General features: G+C 56.2%; 1 protein-coding gene across 1 annotated transcript; it reads left to right on the forward strand.

The window, feature by feature from the left end:
* The first annotated feature begins 86 nt into the window (after window positions 1–86).
* Lzts1 (leucine zipper tumor suppressor 1) lies at window positions 87–6,299 on the forward strand. Its single transcript, XM_026397545.2, has 3 exons — window positions 87–446; window positions 1,979–2,794; window positions 5,633–6,299. The coding sequence occupies exons 1-3, from the start codon at window positions 102–104 to the stop codon at window positions 6,290–6,292; spliced, it is 1,821 nt and encodes a 606-aa protein (XP_026253330.2). The 5' UTR covers window positions 87–101; the 3' UTR covers window positions 6,293–6,299.
* The last annotated feature ends 15,307 nt before the right edge of the window (window positions 6,300–21,606 follow it).

Genomic DNA, 21,606 nt, shown 5'->3' on the forward strand with positions numbered 1-21,606 from the left:
TGCTATGACTGCAGTCCCCTCACGGAGCCAGCGTCACCCCTCGCTGCCACCACCACGCCAGGCCCCTGCCCCGCCCTGCCCGTCCCTGGCCCCGGGTCACCATGGGCAGCGTCAGCAGCCTCATCTCCGGCCACAGCTTCCACAGCAAGCACTGCCGGGCCTCGCAGTACAAGCTGCGCAAGTCCTCCCACCTCAAGAAGCTCAACCGGTACTCTGATGGGCTGCTGAGATTCGGCTTCTCCCAGGACTCCAGTCACGGCAAGTCCAGCTCCAAAATGGGCAAGAGCGAGGACTTTTTCTACATCAAGGTCAGCCAGAAGGCCCGGGGCTCCCACCGCCCAGATTACACGGCACTGTCCAGTGGGGACATCGGGGGCCAGGCTGGGGTGGACTTTGACCCATCCACTCCACCCAAGCTCATGCCCTTCTCCAATCAGCTAGAAATGGTAAGTGGGGGTCCCTGGCAAGGGAGGGGGTTCAGGAGTAGGGGGAGGGGGGACGGGAGTTGGGTGGGAAGAGAAGAAGCAGAGAAAGGTACAGTGGTCACCTCTCTCCAGGAGGCTGAAGCAGCAGGGGTGAGGGGGGAAAGCTCAGCCTCATCCCAGATCAAAGGTTGGACAAGGAATGAAAGCTGGTCGGTCCCCCTGAGCTGAAAGTCATGGGTCAGCTCTTCAGCAAAGAGCCAAGGGGAAATTCAGGCCTCTCTGAGCTATTCAGAGATGTGCCTGGACTGTCAAGGTAGGACAACCAGTTGCATTCTCAAAGGCAAAGAGAAGAGAGGGGGGTCTGTTGTCATCTGCAAGAGCAGCTGGAAGGAGTCAGTATCTTCCCCCTCCTGCAGACTCCTGGAGGTGTGTCTTCTCATTTGCTGCCCAGGTGCAGTAGCTCCTTGATCAAGCCAGGCCTGGAGACATCTTTAGCTCAATAAGGACTGGGATTTTGTTTAACAATGATGTAGGCAAAGAGTCCTGGGATTTCAGAAGTCTAGGCTTTATGCCAGCTCAAGCACTCGTAAGTCCCCGTAGTAGATACTGAAAACAATTTTCCTATCCAGTTCCTGTCCTTCTTGTAGGAACAGATCCATGGCTTTGATATACAGGTTGAGTATCCCTTATCCAAGGACCAGATACTGAGGACCAGAGGTGGAATATGTATGTACACATAATGAGTTATCTTGGGGATGGTGCCCAAGTCAAAACATGAATTTTTTTTGTTTTGTATACACCTTATGCACAGAGCCTGAAGGTGATTTTACACAGCATTTTTAATAAGTTGTGCACAAATGAAATTTCATGATGTGAAATGTTCCACTTGGGCCCCATGTCAGGTCTCAAAAAGTTTCTGAATCTGTAGCATCTTGGATTTGGGATATTCTGATTCAGTTCAACCTGTACTAGGAAAGGGCCTGTTATGTTTGCATAAATCTTGAAGCCTGTTAAACAATGTGAAAGGACTCTACCTATGGAAATCACAAGTTTAAAAGAGGGCTATTGTTCCCAGTGATCCTCCCAGCTGAGCAGAGGATGTGTTAGCATTCTTGCTGCAGGATGACCAGAAGTGGCCACAAAGGGCAAGAGGGATTGACCAACACACATGGACCCCTGCTTGTCCAGCCCAGGGCCCTGACCTCATATACAGACACCCAGAGCAGCAGCTGACATCTTAGTCAGTGAACATAAATGGCATTTGTCTTCTCAAAGGGGCTGGGACAGGCTGTCGGCAGGTTGCTGTGTCATAGAACAGTGCCTGTTAAGTTAGTGTAAAGGACAACTGTTAAGGACATTCCCCAGGTACTGAAGATTTCCTCCCTTGCAGACAGTCACGGCAATAGGTCAGCAAGGCTGTTGACCAAGAAGGGTACTGCCTGGGCTCTGAGCTCCTGTGCCTTGGGAGGTCGGCACACAGACCCCATGGGGAGGAAGAGGAGGGCAAAGCCAGAGGAAATACTAGAGGTCAATATGGTTCTTTGCCTCCCCAGGGCTCAGACAAGGGGGCAGTGAGGCCCACGGCCTTCAAACCCGTGCTGCCGCGTTCGGGAACCGTCCTCCACTCCTCCCCCGAGAGTGCCAACCACCAGCTGCACCTGGCCCCTCCGGACAAGCCCAAGGAACAGGAGCTGAAGCCGGGCCTGTGCTCCGGGGCGCTGTCCGACTCGGGCCGGAACTCCATGTCCAGCCTGCCCACGCACAGCACCAGCAGCAGCTACCAGCTGGACCCGCTGGTCATGCCCGTGGGGCCCACCAGCCGTTTCGGGGGCTCGGCGCACAACATCACGCAGGGCATCATCCTGCAGGACAGCAACATGATGAGCCTGAAGGCTCTGTCGTTCTCCGACGGGGGCAGCAAGCTGGCCCACCCGGCCAAGGGAGACAAGAGCTCCTCGTGCGTGCGCTCCCCCATCTCCACGGACGAGTGCACGGTCCAGGAGCTGGAGCAGAAGCTGCGGCAGAGGGAGGGCGCGCTGCAGAAGCTGCAGCGCAGCTTTGAGGAGAAGGAGTTCGCCTCGGGCCCGGCCTCGGAGGAGCGCGCCCGGCGCAGCAGGGACGGCAGCAGGGACGATCCGGAGGGCCCCGAGCCCAAGAGCAGCAGCAAGCTGAAGCAGGCCTCGCAGAAGAACCAGCGTACGCAGCAAGTGCTGCACCTGCAGGTGCTGCAGCTGCAGCAGGAGAAGTGGCAGCTGCGGCAGGAGCTCGAGAGCCTCATGAAGGAGCAGGACCTGCTGGAGACCAAGCTCAGGTCCTACGAGCGCGAGAAGACCAACTTGGCCCCAGCACTGGAGGAGACCCAGTGGGAGGTGAGGCTGCACCTGTCCGCACACACTAAAGGGCCAGCTTTGTGACCCAGGAAAGGGGCTCCCTGGTTAACTGTGATGGGGACGCACTCAGCTCCCGTTTCCCTCCTCTGTCTCCACCATCAACCCTGTGGCCCCTGAAACTGAGTTTACCCGCTGAGTCACTGGGGAACCCAGACCCAGAGGCCTAGCCAGGCTGTCTGAGGGCAGAACTCATTTCATCTGCTTACCGGAAGTTCAAAAGGACACCTGGTTCATCAGGTCCCAGGACCCAAGAGAGAGTGGGAGTTGTTGGCTGGACTTAAGGAAAAGGACCCCACCCACCCATAAGAGTGGCCAGGTAGTGCCAGGTCTCAGCAATGGAAGGAGCCCCTCCTGGCAGAAGTGTGAGTGGAGCCCGGGGTTGGTGAGTTGAGAGGGGCACACAGCAGAGCAGGGAAAAGAGCACACCTGCATGCACACGTGTGCACACACACACACTCCAGACCACCTGGACCAGCGATGGAGACGCTGGGGCACGGCACCCTCCTGGTCGGGATGCAGCCTCTCTCCTCTGAACAGTCCCAGGGAGTGGGAGGGCAGGTGGGTTGTGCACTCAGCAGCGATGTCCTTGGCCCTAAAGCACCCTGCCTGGGGAAGATGAGGGCCCTGTGTCTAGACCAGCAGCAGGCCAAGGTGGGGTGGCCCACCCTCAGCAGAATCTGATCGCCTCAGAGCTTCCTGCCCTGGTCCTGGACAGTGAGGTGACAGGGTTCTCAGGAGGAGAAGTGAAGGGATCCTCCCCATGGGAGAGATGGGAGGGGATCTGGCCAGGTGAGAAGGGAGGGTCTCTTCTCTCCAGCTACACCTGTCCTCTTCCCATCTGTGTGGCCACAGCAGACCCGCCCCAGCCCTTGTTCTCAGCCACTTTGGAACTTCGCAGAGATGTGTAGTGAGTACTGGCCCTCGGTCTCCATCCTTGTCCAGTCAGCAACTAGGTGGACATGGCTGTGATCTTGTTCCCCGCTTGTCCAGTCAGGGTACTTGTTAAAACAATAAAATTAAATAAAGAATATAGGCTGGGCATGGGTTATAGGTGGACAGACACACCTATAACCCAAGTACTTGGGAACATCACAACTTCAAGGCCCGCCTTAGTAAGGGCTGGGGACATAGTTCATTGGTAGAGCACCTCTGGGTTTAATCCTCAGTACTGCAAAAAATAAATGATAATAAAAATGACTTAATAATATGCTATGATGATGACATCATTCTAAACCTACTTATTCTAACTTACAGAGCTTATTATGTGCCAAGTTCTCTCTTCTAATCCTTGCAGTTACTCTCTGCAGTAGGTATTGTAACTATTCCTCAATTTATTATTAAGAAAACTGAGGCTCAGAGAGTCTATAATAGCAAACAGCTAGTTAAGTAACCTGACCAAGGTCTGATACCTATTAAGGTCAGAGTCAGGATTTGATCCTAATGGTATGGATCCAGAGTTCACATTTTCAATAGCCATACCATATTTCCACCATGTTAATGTGTCCAGGATCACCCATATCATAAGCCACTGAGTCAGGTTCAAAGCCAGCCCATGATTTCACCATGATTCTGTGCTGCTCCCTCCAGGAAACAAATGCCGGCTTGGCGTGTTAGTTAGCTTTCTGTCACTGTAGCAAAATACCTGAGATAATCAGCTTATAAAAATAAAAGTTGTGTTTGGCTCACAGTTTTGGAGGTCCCAGATCAATTGGCCCCTTTTGCTTTGGGCCTACGGAGAGGCTGCACATCATGGCAGGAGTGTGTAATGGAGCAAAATCACCTCAAAACCAGGGACCCAAAGAGAGAGAGCGGGGAAGAGGCTAGGGCTCCACAATCCTCTTCTAGGGCACACCCTACATGATCTAAAGACACTTCTTAAAGCTTCCACCACCTCTCAGTAGCACCACCCTGGGGACCAGGCACCTTGGGGTGACATTCAAGATCCAGCCCATAGCACTTGGCCTTGGGAAGAGATTCTTGGCCTCAGCCATGCATGACAGGTGGGTGAGTCTCCTGTAGACTGAGCAGTGTTTCCTCGGGAGCAAGGAGGAGCTTCTTCTGGGAGGGGGAAGTGAGAAAATATGAAGGTGATCTCCAGACGAGTTCCAAGAGTCCATTCTGCTGAGTCCAGGCCCTGGCCTCTATTCATTCTAGAGACACAGTCAGCTGGACAGAAACACATGACTTGGGTTTTCATCATTGCTTTTTTTGAAGAGACAGGTCTCACTAAGTTAGGGCCTATCTAAACTGCTGAGGCTGGCTTTGAACTTGCAATCCTTCTGCCTCAGCCTCCCAATCATCACTGCATTTGGCCAAACTCTGATGAGCTGTAGGTGTGGCAGTGGAGGAGGAGTAAAGCAGGGAAAGCCTGTAGCTCGTGCTCTGGCAGCACGACAGGTTGTACATCAGGGCAGCAGGAGAGGAGAGAAGGGGGCCGGGTACGTGCAGGGGTGAGGTCAGAGGGTTTGGCAGAGAAGCCAGCACCACTGGTGTCAAAGGTGAGTGATGGGGTTGGCCGCAGTAGGCAGAGTAGACCACTGATCTTTGAGTTGCCAATTGCCATGGCTTTGGGCAAAGACTGTTGTCTGAACTCGGAATTAAGGGTGAGTCGGTCCCTGGGGAAATCAAGATGCACAGGAGAACAAAAAGATCGTTCAACAGGGCTCAGCCATCCCAGGTTGCCCAGGCAACGGACTTGGGACCAGCATCTCCAAGCAGCCCCTGCCTGGAGCAGCTTGATCCCTTCAGGCAGTTGAGATGTCCCTGGGGCAAGGACACTGATGTCTGGCACTCTCTCTCCACCCCCAACCCCGGCAGGTGTGCCAGAAGTCAGGTGAGATCTCCCTTCTCAAACAGCAGCTCAAGGAGTCGCAGACGGAGGTGAACACCAAGGCCAGCGAGATCCTCAGTCTGAAGGCGCAGCTGAAGGACGCGCGGGGCCGGCTGGAGGGCATGGAGCTGAAGACCCAGGACCTGGAGAGCGCCCTGCGCACCAAGGGCCTGGAGCTGGAGGTCTGCGAGAACGAGCTGCAGCGCAAGAAGAACGAGTCGGAGCTGCTTCGCGAGAAGGTGAACCTGCTGGAGCAGGAGCTGCTGGAGCTGCGCGCACAGGCGGCCCTGCAGCGGGAGAGCGCCGCCCTGGGCCCGGCGGTCACGCCCACCTTCTCGGAGGACATCCCCGCCCTGCAGCGGGAGCTGGAGCGGCTGCGGGCAGAGCTGAAGGAGGAGAGGCAAGGCCACGACCAGATGTCCTCGGGCTTCCAGCAGGAGCGGCAGGTGTGGAAGGAGGAGAAGGAGAAGGTGATCCAGTACCAGAAGCAACTGCAGCAGAGCTACCTGGCCATGTACCAGCGCAACCAGCGCCTGGAGAAGGCCCTGCAGCAGCTGGCTCGCGGGGACGGGGCCGGGGAGCCCCTTGAGATTGACCTGGAAGGAGCTGACATCCCCTACGAGGACATCATAGCCACTGAGATCTGAGGGACCAGCCTGGGGAGACAGAGCTGGGGACCTGGTACCCGGAGGCAAGGCCCCCCTGTTCAAGGAGGGCCCCCCTCCCTTTTCAGTTGCTCAGCAACTCGGGCCTCTCTGAGAGAAGCCACCTCCTAGACACAGGTCCAGGAGCCACAGGTGGTGGGCAGGGGTCAGGATGAGACTTCTTCCCCTTCTCCTCCCTGTTCCAGCCTCACCAACCACCACCTCAAGCTCTGATCAGTGACCCCCAGCTCTCCCAGTGATGGGTACAGGGATCCCCACGCACTGGTTCAGGGCTCCCTAAACCTTGGCCTTTGTTTAAAAGAGTGAAGTGGGTGACTGCTGGGAAGCCCCAGTGGCCACTCCAGGGACAGAAGCTCCCTTCCAATTCTTATCCCCAAGCCTGTTTAATCCCCTGGACACATCAGGAGGCCTCGGGAATAGAAAGAAGCCATGTATGACCAGAAGCCTTGGAATCTCATCAGCTGAGCTGCTCTTCTCTGGCCCCTGAGGTGCAGGGGTTGGGGTGGGGGGTGGAGAACCCACAGCCCATCAAGCCGCGGAAGGGAGCAGATGCTGGGCACCCTGGCTGTGTGGAGCCTCCGTGAGACCTGCAGAGGTCTGGGGTCTGGGAAGCTGAACATCGAGAACCAGTGGCAGATAATGGGGTGCAGCGTCCAACTGGAGTTACACAGCCTTTGAACAGCTGGTGGCCTTTGACCTCAGTGACACTCTTCCTAAAGCCATAGACACTGAGACTCTGGGATGGGTGTTGGGAAAGGGACACTGAGGGTTTGGCTTTCGGCTATACCAGGAGTACCTCCCGATCTTTCCAGTTGAAACTGAGACTGAGAAGTCCCTGACTGGGTCAGAGTTGGCCGGTGGCCCCTCTGCAAGGATTTTCCTTCCCAAGCATCAAATTTTGCTTGGATCCAAATATAACCCATCTACTCAGATGGTACACCTGCAATCTGGGCATCTCCCTTTTCTGCCCATTAGCCCCATTCAGGGGCATCTCTTCCCTCTTAGCATCTGTGGTGCTAAGTTCTGAGTCTTCACAGGTTGGAATGGTCCCCAGAGTGCTGGCAGGCCGGAGCCCCAGCAGGGAGGATAGCGAGGACATAGGACAGGGGACACACACAGCCTTCTGAACAAACAGCCTCAGGCCACCTGCTGCCCCCCCCCCAACCTCCTGGAGCCTCACAGGAGCCTCAGGCTGTAACGAGTCTGCAGCCTTCCTCAGGGGCACTGTGGGCAGCCGGGGTTTGTCTTTTGAAGATGTCCAGAGGTGGGTGAAGAGAGCAGTTGCTTGGTTCAGGGAATTTTCTTTCTTTCTTCTTCTTCTTTTTTTTTTCCTCCCCCTTTCTTGTCTTTTCAGAAACAAGCCAGATCTAGCAGCCGGCCAGGCTGCTCCGTCTATTTTTGCTCCTAACCACAGCTGCTGTTGGTAGGGAAGCCAGCCCTTGCTGGGTGCCCGTGACTCTGCCTGTCTGCTGAGAGGGGCCTCGGTGTAGGAGAGGCCAGGTTGGGAGAGTCTGGGTTCTTGACAGTCTGGGAGCAATCCCCCAGTGCCGCTTCCTGGACGCTGGCCTGAGAGGTCTGGGGTGGGAGTGGGGGCTGCTTCCTTGCACCACATCTAGCACTAGGGGTGGGCTGGGGGCAGGGCACCATCCCTGTGGCTAGCTAGCGCTGCCTTCCGTTCCCTGGGTAACTGTGCCTGTCCTGTGTCCTCGCCTGACAGGGGCGGTCCTCTGGAATGTCAAACCATTGCTCTTAGCCACAGACTGGACTTGAAGCTGGGATGGACATGCCCAGAACCGCCTCCCTCCCTGAGGGCAGTACCCTCCACGGGCACAGTTTAGACCTGGTTAAAGACGCCCCATGCTTGGTCCCATGGCCGTTGGTTCCTCCATTTCCACCAGCCTGTGCCTTGAGTCCTTTCTCCCAGTGAGAATGCACCAGAGAGAGAGAGAGAGAGAAGGAGACTGGTTGCCCCCACCCCCGACCCCAGCAGCCAGAAGCCTAGTGCTCTGCCCTCAAGACCTGGCCTGAGCAGAGGTGATGATGATGAGGTGATGAGGATGAAGAGGTGATGTCCCCAGGACAGGCCCTTGGGAACAAAGTCTGCTTTCCACCTCAGTGTGTGTGCCCCCACTCACAGGGACGTCCATCTTCCCCATGTCCCTGCCCTATCCCATCCCAGACACATCCACCCAGGCCTTGCCCAGCATCCAAGATGGCAGAAGCTGTTCCTGGGCTGCCACTAGCCCAAGGCCCCAGGGCGGCCTAAGGTTGCACCTGACACAAGTGAACTGTAACCTAGCAACCGGGCCTTCCAGTGGGTTTCTTCCCTTCCCTGTGGAAAGGCACCTTTGCCACTCTTGGGCCCCGCCCCGCCCAGCCTCTCAGAGGGAGGTTCTGAACAGCAAGGTTGAACAGGAACTGGGGAGTGCAGGCTCAGGGCCGACAGGCGGGCCAGCTTGCTCACTCAGACCTGCTCTGCTCCCCCAAAGCTGCCTGGCTTGAAGATGATCCAGCTCTCTGCAGAGAGAGGTCATTCCACACCACCCACCAAGGAGGGATGCCCAGGGACGCCTCACAGTATATTCTTGGTAGCCCCAGGGCCCTGAGCTCAGCGGGGGACTGGAGGCTTGGCAGCTTTGCCCTGAGAGGCCTTTGCTGAGCTCTTGTCCCTGGCCCTGGCCTGGGCCATCTCTCAAGGGCAGCCAGGCAGGCCTGGGGGAGTCTCAGCACCCCTGGCCATGAGGGCCCCGCTGCCCCCTCTGTTCAGCGGCTCTTCGTGCTGCCTCTGGGGGCAGAAGCTGGCCTTGATGGAATGGTACTTGGAAGGCTGTGTACATAGTTCTTTTTCTTTGTCGTTTCTGGTTTGCTTTGCTTTTGACAGCTTCGTTTTATTTTGTTTTTGATGTCACTTTTTGGCCATGTAAACTACTTCTGGTAATTTTATGTTTTTATTTATGAATAAAGAATGCCATTTCTCACGCCCTCCACAGCCACTTATGTCCCCCGCCCCCCACTTCACTGCGGTGTGGCCACTCCTTGAGACTGCTCCCTCGGACAGGCATGGCCACGTTCCTTCTCGGGAGCCAGGGAGGGGAGGAAGCTTGGAGAAGGCGGCCCAGGGACATGAGGCAGGGCCCTGGGGTCAGACGCCTTCAGCTGGCCCTGCCCCTTACCAGCCCACTGACCTCATCTGCAATGTGGTCCTGGCCCACCCCCAAAAAAGGCCAGGAAGGACCAGGGGACAAGTGCCTTGCAGAGTCACAGGGCTCTCTCCAAGACAACCCAGCCCCAGCCACGCACCCCTCTTGTCTCCCACCAGCTGCTCCCGTCACCAGCCAGCTCCTTGCTCGGGTGCATATGGCCTCTTGGCAAGAGACCAGGGTGGTTATTGTTGCCACCACCCCAGGCCCTAGTTGGAAGGTACTGTCACCACAGTGGCCATCTGTCCCGCCTGCCTGGTACCAGTTCACCTTGACAAGCATTCCCTACTGTTCTAGGCTTAGTTAGACTCTGGGCCCAAGGGGCTGTCACTCAGGTGCAGGAGACAATGTCCTCTGTCAATCAGGTGCAGAGGACATTTTCAGAGGGAATTGAAAGTTCAAGGCTACAACAGAGCACATGGGTCACAGGGCAATGCCCCTGAGCTGGGAAGGTCAATAGGGTCTGGTGACCAGGGAGGATGGCAGGCAGGGGATGACCTTGGTTGGGGGTGGGACATAGAGGAGCAGAGAGTGGGAAGGAGAAGGGGAGACATGGATCTCCAGGATGGTGTTGGCATGGAGAGCAGAGGGCTCCCTGCTGCCAGCCCAGGAGGCAAGAGCTGTGGGTTCTGGACAGGCAGAAAGGTGGGGTGCAGTGGCCCCCCCAAAGAGGCAGAATCAGGACAAGAGACTCCCTCTAGTTCCAAGAGCTGCAGCCTTGGGGCAAAGGGGTCATGACAGGCCTAGGATGACCTCTGGGTAACCTTGCCCACTGGGGGATGTGCCTCCCACCACCACACACTGGGTAGCCACTGGGTACCCACTAGAGCCAGTGAGACCCAGCAGGGGCCGATTTCAACCCAGTGTAGGAGGCCTGGCCCCTCCCCCTGTTATACTCTTGGGGATCCTGAGTTCAGTGCTGCCGGACAGGCCACATGGAGCAGAGCCTGGCTCCCCACACTACCTGCCTGAATCCTGCCCCCACCCCTTGCCCTGCACATTCAACGGCAGCATTTTTAAGTAGCTAAAGTCAAGGTTGGTCCATCACAAGGTCTAGAAATAGATGAAAAGCACCCTCCAGCAACCTCCTACCGGCCACCCCACCGGCTTCTGCCCATCCCAAGGACTAGGAATAACATAAAAGCAAGCCCCTGCCTGGCTGGGCAGGGCCAGGGCCAAGGCTGTCCCAGCAGGAGGGGCAGCAAACCCAAGCCTGGTCCTAGAGAATCCCTAGCTCCTGATTCTAGAGAAAACAAAAATAAGAGAGACAGAAAAGGAGACAGGCTCCTTCCCCTGACAAGAAGCAGCTCGGTCCCCAGCTTCCGCTGGCAGCCGAGGCGCGGCTCTGGGTATTTTTATCCAGCCTGAGACTCAGTGCACAAGCGGAGGGACAGCGGCCGCCCTCTCAGCAGCCGCAGCACAGGTGTCTTCTCGGTTATTTCATGAAGGTCATGCTGCCCCCAAGCTTCTCCCCCACCCACTCGATCATGCACGCATAAATCCATTCAGTAAACACTTCTTCGCCTCCGACTGTATGCCAAACCTTGTTCCAGATGCCAGGAACACAGGGCTAGCTACAGCAGTCAAGGTCCTTTCTCCTTAGGGTGTTCACACTCTGGAAGGAAACAGGAAAACGGGAGTGTGTCGTCATAGTGAGTGTCACCGAGGACGTAGGCAGGGTGGTCTCCTCAGGCCTCTGGTACCTGGGGAAAGTTGGAGAGCTACAGGTGCCCCTGGATTTTAACATTTTGAGAGACTGCCAGCCACTGACCTTTCTTAACTTCTGTGCTTGGAATTCTCCTCTCTTCTGAGGGCCTCGGTAGACACCTTACCAGATTCCTTTCCAGACATTGTCCTCCACCACACACACACACACACACACACACATACACACACACACACACATCTCTTCCTGGGCCACCTGTGACCTTGCCTTCCTCCCACCTAAAACAAGCTCCTCCCACTCCTTTTCGAAGCCTTAAGCATTAAACATCATCGCTCTTCCACACCCAAAAAGGAAAGGTGGAATTTTGTGAAAGGCCCCAGTCCTTAGAGGGCCGCTGAAATCCAAAGAGTTTCTTTCGAGGTTAAGAAACACTCAGCTTCAAGGATCTCATCCAGGCCTGTGGGTTGCTGCTGTTGTTTGGGGAGGAGCCCCTGGGCACACTGAGACCTTGTCCTGGCCATCTGCATTCCATGGATCTCTCCTGCCACTTTGGAAAGAGGTTGATTTCTACCCCACCATCATCCTCTCTATTCACTCAGACCTGGGTCCTGTAAAATAACCCACTCTTTTTCTTTTGGGGGGAGGTATCGGGAATTGAACTCAGGGGCACTCAACCACTGAGCCACATCCCCAGCCCTATTTAGTATTTTATTTAGAGACAGGTTCTCACTGAGTTGCTTAGTACCTTCACTTTTGCTGAGGCTGGCTTTGAACTTGCCATCCTCCTGCCTCAGCCTCCTGAACCATCAGGATTACAGGTGCGCACCACCATGCCTGGCAATAACCCACTCTTGAAAGCCTCCTCACCACTCCCTTTTCCTCCTGCATCTATTGGCCCAGCTGGGGTCAGCCAAAGAATTGCAGGACATCCAAGACCTCTTCGATGCCTTCAAATGCCAACTGCCTCGGATTCCCAACAGCAGGGCCCAGAAAGAAGAGAGGGCATTCCCAATGTGACAGCGGGTCACCTTGACAGCTCTAGTAACCCCACGGGTTTCTTGACTCCCACTCTGGTCCACTGAACCCTCCGATGGGTTATGCCCAGTGCATCTTCCAGGAAGCCCCCTTTCTGCTCCAAACCTTCGCCGGCTCCCCACTCATCGCAGAGTGAAGTCCAGCCCTCCCAACTGGCTCGCAGGTCTCTCCATTTTATGGTTCTAATACCTCTCATGGCAAACCTGAATCTAACCACAGAGACCAGAGAGTTCTCAAAAACATCCCATTTACCGTCACCACAAGTCCCGTGCACCAAGTGGAATTCCTGGGTCAGACCCCACTCTGCCATCCAGCCCAGAATTGGCAGAGGTCACCTACAGACTCCCCAGCTGCTGAGCTGGGTGACCTTAGAGAATCGGCTTAATCTCTCTGCTCTGCAGAGGACTGTTTTTTGGTGTTTTGTTTTTCTTTTGGGTATGAGGGATTGAACCTAGGAGCATTTAATCATGGGCTACTGTAGGGACAGATGAGGTAAGGCACCGAAGATAGCAGGAAACAGTTTTATTTGGCTGCAGCCAGGTTCAGAGGGTATAGCTTTTGCTGTAATCAGTCAATCCCTGAATCTTGAATTCAGGGAGTTTCAGAGTTTTATACCCAGCAAGTAAGGGGAGGGGCTCAGAAGTTCACAGTCTGCAGAAGTTCACATAAAAGCAGCTTTTTCTTTCTCTGTTCTGGGCAAGTTAACCCTTCAAGGACAACATCTGAGAAGGGGAGAGCTTCTTCTCCCCTTTCTTTCCTCCTCCTGCCAGCTGTTACCATGGAGCCCAGTCGGTAACTTCTCTTATCTTAGAAATGTAGACATCTCTGTGAAGCCCCAGCTCAAGGCCAGAGGCCTTGTTTACACATTTTTACAAACTACTATACTGGTTACATGTTTGTGAGAAACTAGTAAGGGGGTGTCCAACACCTGGAGTGCTGATTTCTTCCCGGCCAGTAGCCAAGTAAAACAGGGCAACACGAAAATAGGAAGTTTATCTACATTGAACTCTTTTGCAAAGACTCTTTTGCTGACAGTCCTAAAATCAGCCATGGTGAAGATTTCCGGAGAAGCCCACTTAAGACTTTTCTGGAGGAGAAAGGGGGTGCTACTTCAGAGCCACATCCCCAGCCCAGCCCTTTTTAATTTTTGAATTTTGAGACAGGGTCTTGTTAAGTTGCTCACAGCCTCACTAAATTGCTGAGGCTGACTCTGAATTCACAATCCTCCTGCCTCAGCCTTCCAAGCCACTGGGATGACAGGTGTGCACCACCACGCCTGGCCAGAGGGTTGTTTTTATAATTTAATGGGATAATACCCAATAAAAGCTAGCTAAAGTACTACTGCTATTATTATTACTGTGACTGCAATGCATTGTAACTATATTTATTCTGGTTTGCTGGGGTAAAGTCCCGGCTTCTGGCCATGAGGAGCTACAGCAGGCGCCCAGGCTCTCTGGCCTGGCTGGGCTCCACCCTGTGCGAACAGCTGATCTTACCCTGATCAGCTGTCTCTCCAGCAGTCTGCCATCTTTTCTCCTTGGCTTTCAACTGCAGGAGGCTGGTTGGTGGAGGGAGAAAGCCCCTGGGACAGAGGGCGCAGCTGGGGAAGAAAGAAACAAAGAGGGATTAGCTGGGGGTGTGTCGGAGACGCCTGCTGACACCAAACCCTGGCCCAAGAGGGGCCGTTAGAAACCTTCAGTCTCCCCCACACTGGCCCGAGCCTACACATGTGCACACGCAGACACAGCCCACTGCGTCCCCCCTTCTGGTCCCCACCCCCGTCCGCCCCACTGCCTCAATCCCAGCTAATTGAGAGCTAAGGAGGCTTACGACAGCCTTCGTAATCAGTGACAGGTGAGGCTAATTAAATCCACACTCCAAAAATAACAGGACGCTTGGCCTACACTCAGCTGGCCGCCTCTCGGGCTGCACAGGGAGTGGGGTGCACATAGCCCGGGGTTCTGAGGCCCAGGTTTCCCCCATACTGAGATGGTTCTTCTGGAGAGAGACTCACAGGGCTACTCACACTGAGGAGTGGAGAAGAGCCTGCTGGTGTCCTGGGCCAGGGCTGGGTGACTTCTCAAACCTGTCTTGGCATTTAACCCTCGCAGCATCCTCATGTGCTCACGTAAGGAAGCCACAGCGCACAAAGGTCCTGTTGACATGGATCTAGTCCCCGGTGCCTGGGTGGCAGCTCTAGTCCTGACTATGGCCCAAGACAGCTCCTGCTCTGGGACCCGGGTGCCCACAGCAGCGCCCATGCCCAGTCACCCTAACCTCCCACAAAGGTGACATTCTGCTCCGACTCCTCCTGTCTTCCTCCTGCAAGGTCCCCTTTGGACACCAACAGAGAGGCCAGTCTCCCCTCAATCTGTCCCCTTCTGATCACAGAGCCTTAAAAATCCACCCTTAGAAATGCATCTTTGGCTTGAGTTTTCAAAAGGAAGTCTGCAGCAGGAAGAAGTGGTACCTCTTTTTTTTTTTTTTTTTGGTACCTGGGATTGAACCTGGTTGTCCTTAACCACTGAGCTACATCCCCAGCACGTTTTTATATTTTATTTAAAAACAGGGTCTTGCTAAGTTGCTTAGGGCCTTGTTAAGTGGCTGAGGCTGGCTTTGAACTTGTGATCCCTGTGCTTCAGCCTTCGGAGCTGCTAGAATTACAGGTGGGCACCACCCCATCCTCCCAAAGTGGTGGCTGTTGAAAAGCACTTCCTCAAATAGTCAACGGTATCTGTGAGATGGCCAGGCTCCTCTGCTGGCTTAGGGGACAGTGAGGGAGGCCCGAGGAGGAGGTAAACGCCCAACTGTCCAACCACAATCAAGGTCACCTTGTTTTCCTCCCCTACTGCTCGTCACATGGCTGAGCAGCGGGGCTGGTCTGCCCTACTGGGCTCCGATGGCTGCCGTCCTGGATAGAGGGCTTCCACCACAGGTCATCACAGGGACCCCAGGGGACATTCACTCAAGCCCTTCACTCACAGACAAGGAGGGGAGGCACCCTGGGAGGGGAGGCGAGGGCTCCCGAGCACTCCTGCCCCCCTCAGCCCAGCCAGCACCCCGCCAGCTTCCCAGCCCTGCCCTGTGACAGTGCACGCTTTCCAGGGAGATGCTGGCTCCAGCTCCCGTCTGGCCGGGCCTCAAGACTGCACTTAGAAAGCAGGAGGGCTGCAACGATGCCAGCTGGCCAGCTCCGAGCCCAAGCTGGCCTCACGGGAAGATGCGAGCTGCAGGAAAGCTGATGGAGTCCCCCAACCCAGGGCCCCCGCCAGGCTCACTCCCTCTGCCATCCTGGAGTCCGTGGGGTGGACACCTTTCCTACTCAGAGATCCCGAAGGGCACAGCTGGACAGAAAGGGGAGAAGCCTGTTGAACTCACTCACATTCCACACACACACACACACACACACACACACACACACACACACGAAACAGTAAATAGCCTACTTTCCCTAGTTTCTAGAAGCCTTAAAAGGTTGGCATTGAAGATGAGGCTTGAGAGGTGTGTATTCGTGTAGGTGCCTGCGTGTGAACGTGTGTATGTGTGGTGTGGACGTGTGCTGCGTATGTGTGTGGGTGTGAGTGGATGTGGGAGTGCTCGGATCTGTGTATCTGTGAGCGTGGACGTCAGTGTGGCCATGGGTGGGTGTTTGTATGGGTGTGTGTGAGTGTGTGCATGGGTGTGTTGGGTGGGTGTGGGTGGGTGTGCAAGTGTGGTAGGGCTGGAGGGCGCTTCCACGAGGGGAAGGCACCTCACCTCCTCCTCCACCTTCCCTCTAGCCCCTCCCTCATGGGGTCGGGCCCCGTCCAAGGCATGGGCACAGGTGAGGGTGACCTGCACCCAGTCCACTTGGGGGCAGCTCTCTGACCACACCCTGGGGAAAGGGAGCCAGTGGGATGGGGCAGAGGGAGGAGCCCCCACGACCGTCAGCACCGAGGACTCGGGTGGCCCTCAGCCGGTTGGGGTGAGAGGCTGGGCCTTTGTACCCTACACTCGCTCTGTCCCCACAACCCAGCCATTCCTGTGTCCTCCCCACCCTGGGAAGGCATGGCCCTTGGAAAGGGACACAGCTGAGCGGCAGCCACCATCCTCCGAGCAGCAGGCAGGGTGGACGAGCACCTCAAACTGGAGGGGCCGTGGACTCCGGAGAACCACAGGAGGGGAGGACATTCGTGGCCCACCTCCAGCACCACCAGGGGTCCTCCAGGACTAGGACCCGACCAGAGCCAACTGTGGAGGAGGAAAAGTGTTCTCAAGGGCTCACCGTTTCAGGGGTCTCAGTCCATAGGAGGCTGGCCTCCATTTCAGGTGAGCCAAGGTGGTTGCTTTATGGGTTAAGAGCCAGTGTCCTTACTGAGAGCTAATTCAGTTGCAGGTGACCAGTGAAATGTGGCCCCAACTTATCCCTGGTGTTTGTCAGTTTTCAGTTACTGTAACAAATACCTGAGATAATTAATTTAAACAGAGGAAAGGTCTGTTTTGGTTTTATTTTATTTTGGTAAGGGTGTGTGTGTGTGTGTGTGTGTGTGTGTGTGAACATATGTGGAGGGGTGTGGATGTGTGGGAATGTGGGTTTAGAGGTCTCAGCCATGAGCTGCTGGCCCCATGGCTCTGGGGCTGTGGCAAGGTGGCACATCCCAGTGGCAGCTCATTTCAGAGCAAACCTGTACATCTTGTGGCCAAGAGATGAAAGAGAGTGAGGAAGGGGCTGGGGTCCCACAATTCCCTTCAAGGACACTCCACCCCACCCCACCCCGCCAAGGACCTAAAGACCTTCCACTAGACCCCACCTCCTGAAGGCCCCATCACCTCCCAATGGCGCCACCAAGCCTTGGGACAGCTCCCACCCAGACGATAGCATCCAGCCCAGAGGCTGCCCGCCCAGCAGCTGCTCAGCAGAGCCAGGCAGGGCTCAGCACCAGGCAGAAAGGGCTGGATGGGGGAACAGGCTTCCCACGGAGCTCCTTGACTTGAGCACCTCCTGGACCTCTGAGGGCCCAGCTCCCTCTAGCCACAGGGCCACCGTGATGGGAAGGACGCGGCAAGCAAGACTCTGATCCCTTAGGACCCCCAAGGCCTGTGCTCTAGGCCAGACCAGAGCCCGGAACGCCCCCTGTCTCCCAGGAGGACAGGCTGCTGTCCCCAGGGCCTGGAGGTGAAGCCACACGCCTTGCACTCTAAGAGCCGTCAGGGTGCTGACTCCTTCTGAATCCCCCACCCTGCCCAGCACAGGCGGCTACTGGGCAGGGAGTGTGGGTGGGGATGAACTCCAGGGTTTCTGCCCTCAGAGCTCACTTAGGGCTGCCTGGTGGGGCGCCTGGGCTTGAATGAGGAGGAAGTGGCCATTTCCAGGCTATTGTGCCTCCAGAGAGGACAGAGAAAAGGCCAGGACAATGGGGGGCGGCCTGGGAGGGGGAGGGCAGGGAGAGCTCCGTTTCAGAGTCTGACGAACCAAGTGCAGATCCTTAGAGCCACTTGGGCCCCAGGAAGGGATCCCCTGCTCTGCGCACCCCTCATAGGCACAGTAACCGGCCCTGCGTTCTCAGAGGCAGGGGACCACCCCTGCGGGCTCCAGGGAAAGCATGCAGACTCTGATGACACTTGGGATCACCCAAGTGGCTTCAGGCCTGTGCCCTGCAGGCACCTCAGGATGCACCCGGGCAGTGTCATCCCATTTCACAGGTGCCCTGAAGAACCGGGAGCCTGGCCAAGGGTCCCCCCCAGGGACAGGGCCCATGGGCACAGCCCTTTCTCTCTCCACGTCACCCTGCTCTGCAGGTAGGAGGTTCAGGCAAGGACGGGGAGACATGCTGTACCCCTCAGTAGGACTTCATCCAGCACCCCCGCCTCCTGCTCCTCCCAGGTACCAGGCGCATCCGCCAGCCCTGCAGGGAGGGGCTCAGGGGCTCTGATGACCCAGGAGCGGCTCCATTACCTGGAAGGACAGCCAGCATCTCTGAGAGGGGAGGGCCCGGAAAGCTCCAGGAGGCTGTTCAGTCAGGACTGCAGGGCCTGGGGCAGGGGCACATGAACCTACCCTGGGACCCAGCAGCCCTCTGCTGACCACTAGTTCCCTGGCTGGTCCACAGCATTCCAGTGAAGATCCTCCCGGCTGAGGCTGAGGGGGCTGGAGGACCCCACTCACAGAGGCCCACAAGCAGAGCTGCTTTTCAGCAGGGGAGACTAATGATCCCAGGGCCTGTCCTCTGGGCCAGACCAGAGCCCAGAACTCCTGCTGTCTCCCTGGAGGACAGGCTGCTCTCCCCTGGGCCTGGAGGTGAAGCGACACTCCTTGCACTCTAAGAGCAGTAAGGGTGCTAACTCCTTCTGAATCCCCAAACCCTGCCCAGCACAGTGGCTACTGATTAAATCAGGGTCTACTGTTGTGCAGGGAGTGGGTGCAGGGAGGGCGGGGATGAACTCCAGGGTTCTGCCCTCAGAGCTCACTGTCTGGTTGAGAAGACACAAACATGAAATTATGGCCCTGGCATAATTTCCTGGCCCAGGAAAGAAGTTTACGTGGGCGGAGGGGGCGCTTTCTGTGCTTCAAGCTCAACTTTCTTTCCATTTAGTGATGTGGCGTCAGGGCCCTGGGCACACCTGCATGACTGAGGGGCCTCACGACCAGGGGAATGGGGAGTGGAGTGGGGGAGGGGGAGGGGGAGCCGCGGGGAGGGAGGACTAGGCCTGGTCATGCCAATCCCAGATCCTGCTTCAGGCCAGGTCCCCGTGAAGTATGGTTTGTGAGCACAGCAGCGGGGCCCATGACTTCTAGCTTTCTGACCCTGGGGACGTCAGGCAGCCTCTCTGAACCTCAGTGTCCTCCTTAAAGAAGGAGAGTCCTACCTACCCTTGGGGCCCATTCCTTGCCTGGGCCACCATCATTAGCCCCACACACTGGGCGGCTCCAAAGAGCAGAAACGTGCTCTCTCACAGTTCTGGAGGCCCTGCACCCGCTAGGGAGGCACAAGGGCAGGGTCCGTCCCTGTCTCTCCCAGCTGATTCCTGGCTTGTTTCTCTGCCCCTGTCTCCCCATGGTGTTTCCTCTCTGGTCCTCTGCCCGCAGGAGGCACCAGCCATGTGGGATCAGGGGCTGGCTCACCTTAACTGATCACATCTTCTAGGACACTACTTGCAAAGGTGGACAGATTCTGAGGGGCTGGGAGTTGGGATGTCACCATATCTGGGGGGTGGGGCGGGTTTCGATTCAACCCATAACAACTGGGGTGTCCAGGGTCCACACAAAAGGTGTAATTACAGAGTGCCCAGTCCCTCAGCCCAGACCAGACGGAAAGAGACCCACTGAGAGGAGAACTGGTAGACAGGGGAGGGTCCCTGGGAGTGTCTAGCGAGGGCCTGTTAACTCCTGGGGGTTGTTTAAAACCGCCCCCTGTTAGGAAGGGGGTGGGGCTCGGGGGTCACTCACTCGGAGCAACTTGATTTTCCTCAGAACAGACTCTGGTCCCAGGGTGGGGACCGGGGCCTGTGTCCCCTTTGAAGTGCAAATGCGGCCCCTGGTGCAGCCCTCCCAGAATAATCAGTGCCTCACATCTGCTGCCCGCTCTGCCCCTGCCGGAAGTGCGCCCCACCAGCTGCTCTGTTCTCTGGGTGTCCCACTGGCTGCAGTCAGGTGGCTGGAAGGATCAGCCCCAGGCAGGCCCTGGTAATCACCATTTAGCGAGGACGGGAATTACGAAAACAAGAGTGTCCTGTGCTGATGGCAGCTGTGGTCTCCTTTCCCCATTTGCTTAAGTACCTGCTGTCCCACTGGGCCTTGGCAGTGGGGGCAGGGTGGCACGTGGCCCTTTGTTTAAGAGCCGCTCACTTCCAGGAGCCCCGGGGCCTCATCACGGGACATTTGGTGGTTTTCATGCAGTGAACTTGGTGACCAGGCTCCCAGGCTCCCCGGTGGCAGAGGGGGCCAGCTGGCTTCTGTAGTGCTCTCCTCCAGGAAAGACGGAACCCAGCACCCGGACAAGACGCAGGGTTCTGCTCCAAAAGCCAGGGCATCGGGACCCAGGGAGCTGCTCCCCGGTCTACTCAGTGCTCCGGGGGGCTGAGTCCGGCCAGCAGGCACAAGCCTCAGTTTCCTCATCTGAAAAACAGGGAAAAAAAAGGACCACTGAATGGTTGTTCCAAGGGCAGGCACAAGAGAGTGCAGGAAAGACCCCTGACAATGGAATTCAGCACATTCTTCCCCCACCAGGACCACAGAGCCTCTGGGAAGACTCAGGTCCCGGCACCCACCCCTGGGGGATGGGCTAAGTCAGGTGAGAGGAAAATATCAGGGAGCAGAGTAGGCCTGGGGTCAATTACCCAAGGTCAGCTATGGCTCAAAAACATTAAATGGAAACTTCCAGAAGTAAGCTATTCATCAGGGTTAAATCATGTGCCCACTCGGAGTAGCATAACAAAATCTCCCACACCATCCTGCTCTATGCCCCCCGGGACGTGTGTGCCACCCATTTGTCCAGAATGCCCACATTCTGTGTACTACTCGCCAGAAGACACTTAGTGGCTGTCTGGGCTTTCAGATCATCTGTCATGAGTCACGGTGCCACAGTGCTTGGGTCCCAGTGACACTTATTTTACATAATCATGGCCCCCAACTACGAAAGTAGTGATGCTGGCGATTTGTAGGCACCTAAGGAGGTCTTCAGCACTTCCTTCAAGCAAAAGGGTGACAGTCCTTGACCTAACGAGGAAAGAGCGGGGTCTGGTGTTATCCTTGTGTGGGGACCCCTGGGGGGTCTTGCTCTGTTCCTCTCCCAAACAAGGAGGGACCTTTGTACACTCATGGCAGTCCTGGAGCTGGGACCTAGTTCAATCAGAAGGACTTCCTTCCTTCTTCCTCCCTCCACCCTCTTTGTCTGCCCCTTGCAGCCTTGGCCACTCTGGGGCCACTAGCGTCCTGTGCCTTCCTTGATCTCTTAGGGACATGGGCCACAGTAGAAGCCCCCAGGGCTTGAAGAAGGGTTATAGGAATTAGGACTCTATCAGCTTGATGGGGCTGTTGCGTGGCTTAAGTTGCAGAAATCGACGTCTCACAGTTGTGGAGGCTGAAGGTCAAAGTCTCAATATCAAACTCAAGATCAAGGTTTCAGGGTGTCAGTTCCTTACTCAGGATCAAGGTTTCAGGGTGTCAGTTCCTTCTGAGGGCTGAGGGACAGTATGGTTCACTACCCGGACGGGTAGCTTGCCAGTGTTCTACGTACTCAGGTCTGCAGCTGCGTTACTCCAGTCTTCACGTGGGTTCTCCCAGCCTCTGTCTTCATGTGGCCATTTGTAAGTCTTATTGGACTAGGTAGGGGCCAACCCTGCTCCTGTGTGACCTCCTCTAAACTAACTACACCTGCAAAACCCCACTTCTGGGCCCTGGGGGCTAGGGCTACATG

The sequence above is a fragment of the Urocitellus parryii genome, chromosome 14, assembly GCF_045843805.1.
Source record: "Urocitellus parryii isolate mUroPar1 chromosome 14, mUroPar1.hap1, whole genome shotgun sequence".
NCBI lineage: Eukaryota > Metazoa > Chordata > Mammalia > Rodentia > Sciuridae > Urocitellus > Urocitellus parryii.

Excerpts from the sequence above, each read along its gene's own strand:
- Lzts1 (XM_026397545.2), top strand. The coding sequence starts at position 102 with ATGGGCAGCGTCAGCAGCCTCATCTCCGGCCACAGCTTCCACAGCAAG. Across the intron at positions 447-1,978 it reads TCTCCAATCAGCTAGAAATG|GGCTCAGACAAGGGGGCAGT; the intron begins GTAAGTGGGGGT and ends TTGCCTCCCCAG. Across the intron at positions 2,795-5,632 it reads TGGAGGAGACCCAGTGGGAG|GTGTGCCAGAAGTCAGGTGA; the intron begins GTGAGGCTGCAC and ends CAACCCCGGCAG.